The 6,828-nt window shown below is 46.3% G+C and overlaps 1 protein-coding gene across 1 annotated transcript; it reads right to left on the reverse strand.

The window, feature by feature from the left end:
* Window positions 1-1,374: 1,374 nt before the first annotated feature.
* cidec (cell death inducing DFFA like effector c) lies at window positions 1,375-5,678 on the reverse strand. Its single transcript, XM_084441095.1, has 6 exons — window positions 5,565-5,678; window positions 5,026-5,157; window positions 4,621-4,774; window positions 3,892-4,041; window positions 2,745-2,935; window positions 1,375-1,726 (listed from the first exon to the last, which is right to left on the reverse strand). Exons 2-6 carry the CDS (start codon window positions 5,076-5,078, stop codon window positions 1,546-1,548), a joined length of 729 nt encoding a protein of 242 aa, XP_084297221.1. The 5' UTR covers window positions 5,079-5,157; window positions 5,565-5,678; the 3' UTR covers window positions 1,375-1,545.
* Between the last annotated feature and the right edge of the window lie 1,150 nt (window positions 5,679-6,828).

Here is a 6,828-nt window from a genome sequence, read left to right on the forward strand (position 1 = left end):
TGTCACTTGATATTCAAGCAAAAGTACCCTGCTGGTTCCGTCATAAGTGCGCAATTTACCTACCTGTCTATGTTCCAGTGCAGCCGTCCGGCAGATTCAGATACATTATTTAGAGGACAGTTCGTTTGTTGTGGGAAACTGGAATACCATCTTGCTGCACATTTTAATCTGTGAACAAAAAAGATTTGGCTACTTCTTAGTTTAAACGAAGTTCGCAACGGTGGTCGAGCTGTCTTGCATGCGGATTGGCTTCTGCTTCGACAAACAACCGCGAGCGTTTTCCATGAAAATCCCTAAGCACTTTGTTGTGCGTGTGCGTGTGATCAGACGACCACATGTTCGGAGAGTCGTTCTAGTGGACCTAGAAGAACGAGCGGATCTCCTCCTGTCCAATAAAGTTCTTGCATTCACCATGCAGGAACCAATGGGGATGTCGTGCCTCATTCCCTGTAAGTCCAAACATTTTCAAGTGAAGTTTTAGGTCATTTTAAAATCCCCTCAAGAAGAACCATACTTGTTTCTGGTTTTCCTGCATGCAGAACATCCCTCCCACCGTGATCACAAACTCCAGCATAAGAAAGATAAGGCTTAGAAATTATTTCAGATATATCTGCAGTGGACGAGGATTAACGTCATGCCGTACAGTAAGACTGATCAAGGATGTGTGTACAGCGTGTCTCCTGAGAGCTTATTCTACTGACTAGGCTACTCTACAATGTTTTAACAATGTATTCAAGTAAATGACACCCAGGTAAATGTATTCTAGTAAATGACACCCATTTTGCTGCAGTTTTTCCTTGAAATGACTAGAGGGATGGACCCACCGGTGCTACTGCCAAAATCACCCCCATCCTCTCAGAGTAATGGCTCATTTCCGTCACCCTCCCCACTTTACCCCCTTACAGCTGCTGGTCCTTCCCTGGCCCTCTCAGACTGCAACTGGCAGGGCGGTACCACAGACCACTATTAAAGGCCTGTGAGAGCACCAGACCTTGAGCCAATCACACTGCCCATGTGTCAGGCAGGTACAGTATGTCACCACCAAAGGCACCTGTAACCACAGAGAACCTTCCACAGCACATGGCTGTAGGTTGTTGTGTGGCGTGAAGTCTGTACACACATTTCTAATTCTCTGCTTATAGATTTTGATCAAATGTGAACTATGAATGTTCAGATTGTCATTATTAAATTATTTATTTCTGCTTGTAAATAAGACGAAAAAGAAAAGTGCATTATAAAGTATCCTAGCATTCGTACAGACCAGCAGCAGGCATAGCAGTAGAGTAGTGAATTCACACATGTAACAAAGTTAGATAAATGACTGTAGCAAGGTATACAAACAATAAGTATCTCCTGTCTTCCACAAGCCAACAGAGAGGTACGACGTCATTAAAAGGCATATGCCACATGCTACAGTATCCATGGCAACATTCAAGCGACGCAACGCTGCCGTGGCGGCGACCTGCCACCGCCGCTCGACCTCCGGCGTGTCCGTGAAAGAGACGGTCCCTCCTCCGTCACCGTGTGACTGGCTCCCGGCCGGCGTCAGAGGCCAACCTTGCCCAGCAGGACGCTCTGCAGCTGGCCCACCTTGCTGCTCCGCGGCAGCGCCAGCCCCGTCTCCGCCCGCTCGTCCTCGTCCAGCAGCTGCTCGATGTAGCAGGAGGAGCCGAGGAGGACGTGGCCCGTGGCCTGCATGGAGAACAGGATCCACCTCAGGATCTCCCTGTCAGTGCCGCGGACACACACAGGCAGTCAGACACACACGGAGATACCTGGACACACACAGGCAGTCAGACACACACGGAGATACCTGGATAAACACAGGTAATCACACACACACGGAGATACCTGGACAAACAGGCAGTCACACACACACGGAGATACCTGGACGCACACAGGCAGTCACACACACACACACGGAGATACCTGGACACACACAGGCAGTCACACACACACACGGAGATACCTGGACACACACAGGCAGTCACACACACGGAGATACCTGGACAGCAGACGGTTGGACAGACAATGCATGCATTATGTGTAGACAGACAGAGACAGACAGACAGACAGACAGACAGACAGACAGACAGACAGACAGACAGACAGACAGACAGACAGACAGACAGACAGACAGACAGACAGAGGGATTGACCAAGAGATTCAGTGGCAGCCTTACTGACATACACAGTGAGCACATTCAGTAGTCAGAGAAAATACACAGTGGTTCCAACAGAAATGACAGACAGGGAGAAATAGACAGACAGAGTCAGCCAGATGGAAGCAACATAGACACGACAGTATCCTATATTAATAATCTCTCATTTTTGATAGAGCTCTAAATCTCCATTTCATGACTCTTTGCACAACACAATGTGAGCAGAAATCCTATGATACGAGGAAGCTGTTACTGTATTTGTTGATTCAGCACTAATCCTGCCTGACGAGCGCTGAACTACGGCTGGAGCCCAGTAGCTCTCAGCATGAATGACACAAAACACCCAAATTATTATCAACAAATCAATCCAATGTCATCCCAGATCATCTAATTCTTACCTTTCCTCCCATAATCACACATGCATATTCACCCGGGTTACTCACCCACATACCCAAACACACACACACGCGCGCGCACACACACACACACACACACACACACACACACACACACACACACACACACACACACACACACACACACACACACACACGCACACACGCACACTCCATTTCTCACTCACTTCAGCATATTCTTGGCAGCGTTGCAGCGTAGGTTGTAGGATACAGTGTACACGCCATATAGTGTGGCCTTCATGTTCACACAGCCTATGAAATCCTTTGGGTTGTTCTTGTACAGGTCAAAGGTCAGTCGAGCCACATCTTTCCTGTGCTGGAGTCTGCGATCACTGTGGTGCACTCCGGGAAGCATGCTCTGCATGCAGGGAAACAGACCAGAAAAGAAGTACGGCTGAGAAGCATGCTTCTGCCTTCACTCACAACTAGTATAACTATGGTCAAACCTATTTCCAGGCTTAATAAGGACTTTAACTGTCCCAGTTGACCGGAATCAAAATGTCCCTTAATTAATTGTTCAGTTTAATTCAAATCAAGTGGGATGTGTGTGAGTGGTGTGGGTAAACAATATTGGCTGTCAAAATGAATGATTGCAAAACTAACAAGACGTGCGCACGCACACACACACACACACACGCACACACACACACACACACACGCACGCACGCACACACCAACGCAGGTTCAGTCATCCGGAAAGAACGAAGAGAGCATTAGAATAGAGATTAATGCATCTTAAACGTCAAGCAAGCGGCAGGGGAGAGGAAATGGCGCCATGTTAATGAGGCAGGCTCAGCACGAGAGGAGCACAAGTACATGACCAGCAGTGGCATCCAGGTGGGAGCAGATCATAACGCACAATTAAATTAATATGGAAAGTAACTTTCGGATGAACACCATTCAAACGTAATCTGATTGAGAGAGTTAGGTCATTTGTTGCTTTTGGGCTATTGCAGACATTAAAAGAAATAATCAGTCTGAATGAAAATGCTTTTACCTGATTCAAAAGAATACTGGTAATTCTTGTTTATGGCACCTGTATTTCTATTCCTAGTTGTGCAGGTAGCATCCATATTCATTTATCATATTATATATTATATTATATTATACTAGTTGTCAGCCATTTCATATTGTCATCACAGCAGTGAAGTACCATGGGCACTACTACTGTACTACTGATAATAAACCCACAGAACCTAATGTGGACTCTCTCAGCACTAATTTACCCAGGTGATGCTGACGAATGGCGCCACCTGCTGGGGGGCGTCGTGATGAGCCAGGTCACAGAGGTCATGTGTATGAGGCACCACCAACCTGCGGAGGAGTCCACTTCTGGCCCTTCTCCAGGAGCATGAGGGTAGCGTTGTCAGGCAGGGTCTGGAAGAACTCCTCCACGTCCACCCCAGTCCCGTCCTCATCAAGCACCAGGGTACCGACACAGGACACATGTAGAGCGTCCATAGCCTGGGGGGGAGGGGCTTGGTGTCCATTAGCTCAAAGGGGATCTAAAGTCATCTCCAGTCAATGGGAACTGAACCCTGACTTCTCTCTGGTGTGGGTCGGGATACCCCAGCAGGCAGGAAGCACAGCTGGGTCTGCTTGGCTTTGTTGAGATGTTCCCAAAAGGTCTCATTAAAAGGAACTCAACATGGCTCATGAGAGCTTTTCAAAAATAAGTGTCACAGATAGGGAACACAAACAGCTGAGTCAGTTTGCGAATGACGTTGAGCGCATACTCCAGCACACAAGCCTACTATAAAAAACATCCGCTTATTTCGCTTCCCTTCAAAAGGCTCTGACTCATCTGCATGCCTCATTCATCCATTCCCTCATCCGTCTCTGAGTCACACTGTTACGTGCCTTCAATGTATGATAGAACTAGAGAACCAACGACATCTCCTTAATCCTCACTAGCTACTCACCCCTTCCTCAAGTTCCTCTTAGTCTCTGTCTATTACCAATGTCCACTAATGATATAAAGTAGCCTCATCACCTACTTTAACCCTCGTCTCTGCCCCCCTCCCCGTCCACCTCCTCCCTCACCTTGTCGATGAGATCTTGTAGCCCGTCCGCCATGAGGCCCTTCCTCACGCTGCGGTCAGAGCTGGAGACCCGGAACGGCCTGGGACGAGGTGACCCACCCGACAGCAGCTGCTGGGTCATGGAGGCGCTCGCCGTCACACTGGCTGTCACACACCTGCCGGATGGACACACACACACATATTCACACCCTGCATACTGATTGGACAGTGATACATTCCTCTTGAATACGTTAAATACAGTAACCGTAACAGCATGACACAGCAAATCTTTCTCTTTATCTTATCTTTTTTCAACAAAAAAGATCAGATACCCAATAGCAGCGCTGGCAACCTCTTTCCTGCTTCATATTCACCTTTGTTCTAATTATTCCATCAGTGTAGCCACAGAGACACAGGGAGCTCTTACTTGGAGAGAGATGATGGCGAGAGCAGACTGAGTGACTTCATGGCGTAATCCATCCTCCTGAAATGTGTTTTCTTCTGGACCAGGGGATTCAGATGGTAGAAAAAGCTGCAGTGCCTCAGATCACAGGAGATGCTGTCAATTTCAATGATGTAAGTCAGTGAGCATCAAACAACTTAGACACAAGTAATAATTTCTGCGAAAGAAAAATATGAACAAAACGCTTTAGCGCCCCACAGCCAATCACACAACCAGGACATCTCTTTACATACACAGACACACAAAGTAAAGCAGAGAGAAGTGGGCCGTGATGTTTCACCCAATAGGCTTACTTGCGTATCTTAACATTTATCTTAACCTTTAATACACTGTAAACAGGCACATGAAGTGTAACCATCAGTAAGAAAAAAAACCCAAGTTTTTCTGCTCAAATAACTTCACAGTTTACAACATTAAAATATCCAGCCATCACTTTGACACGTCAACATTGATACCTTCATATTTCACAACCAGAGGACTTGTTACATTTGAGTTTCGGTTACCTTCTTTAAGATCAAACTCCCCGTTAAAAACACAGCTTCTAGTTTTGGTGTGATCCCCGTAGCAACTTGTCACCTCCTCTCTCAGTTACTCTGAGTCATTTCTCTTTTGCTCCCTCCATTGCTTGCATCACATTCACCTTTGGTCTAATAATTTCGTCACTCGCATGCAATTCTCTCATGTACCTCCCACTCCTCCTCCCCTCTATACAGTACTGTTCTGCATTCTAGTGTTCATATCCCCTCCATCTCTCTTTTATGGCCACACGATCCTGCTTCCACAAGTCCTCCACATTAATGCTAAAAATGATATGTTGGGGTAGCCAATGTTAAGGGGGGTTGCCAATGTTAAGGGGGGAGAAAACTATCAGTTTAGTTAAAAGTCAAAAGACAAAGACAAAACATGTGAGTGAGTGGTGGTTCTTTACCAAACTAGCCCGATGAGGGAAGATGGAGCAGCCCATATATTTATTTATATATATATATATAAATAAATAAATAAATAATGGGGACAAATTGAAGCCTTAATCACACACTGTACTGTGGCTGGCCTCCAATATGTCTTGGAGAGTTGAGAGAATGGCATTGAGGGTCATGTTGTGGCCAGCCCTAAGTCTTAGTGAGATACAAAGGAAGATTACAGCTATGCAGAAACATTTCCCATGTACCAAAGTACAGCAAATGGCAATAAAACCAACTGATGTCATAGTCCAGCCATAGTCTCCGGCATTGTTTTATACACTACGCACACTCCACTTTATCTAGGCCTGCATCAGAGGGAGTGTGCCCTGCCCCTATCACCCCATCCATGTTGCAATCTATGCTAAATCAAGCTTAAACTATACTTAAAGACATTCAACTGCTGTGATCATCTTAATGATGTAAAATGGCAGATGGTCAGATGCAACAAACATCTCTCGCACACACACATTAAATCCAAAAAGAGGTAATGTAGAGAACTGGAAGAAGGCAAGAGTCAGCAGCTCACAACATGAACACACAAACTGCTCTCAGGGGATGACACACACACACACACACACACACACACACACACACACACACACACACACACACACACACACGCACACGCACACGCACGCACACGCACGCACACGCACACACACACACACACACACACCCTATTGCAGTAATATATCACACAACAGAAGCACAAACACAACCTCCGTTGTCAACACGGCCTCAGTTGACGAGTCATGTCAACCAACAAAAGAATCCAACCAACTCTTTGTAGGGGTCAGTATCTTGA

This window comes from Borostomias antarcticus, assembly GCF_949987555.1.
Source record: "Borostomias antarcticus genome assembly, chromosome: 7".
In the NCBI taxonomy this organism is placed as follows: domain Eukaryota; kingdom Metazoa; phylum Chordata; class Actinopteri; order Stomiiformes; family Stomiidae; genus Borostomias; species Borostomias antarcticus.

Bases quoted from the DNA above. Each gene is read 5' to 3' on its own strand.
- cidec (XM_084441095.1), bottom strand. From the start codon at position 5,078: ATGGATTACGCCATGAAGTCACTCAGTCTGCTCTCGCCATCATCTCTC. The intron at 4,775-5,025 runs GTAAGAGCTCCC...TCCATCCGGCAG, and splicing joins TCGCCATCATCTCTCTCCAA to GTGTGTGACAGCCAGTGTGA. The intron at 4,042-4,620 runs GTGAGGGAGGAG...CCTCCCCCCCAG, and splicing joins TACAAGATCTCATCGACAAG to GCTATGGACGCTCTACATGT.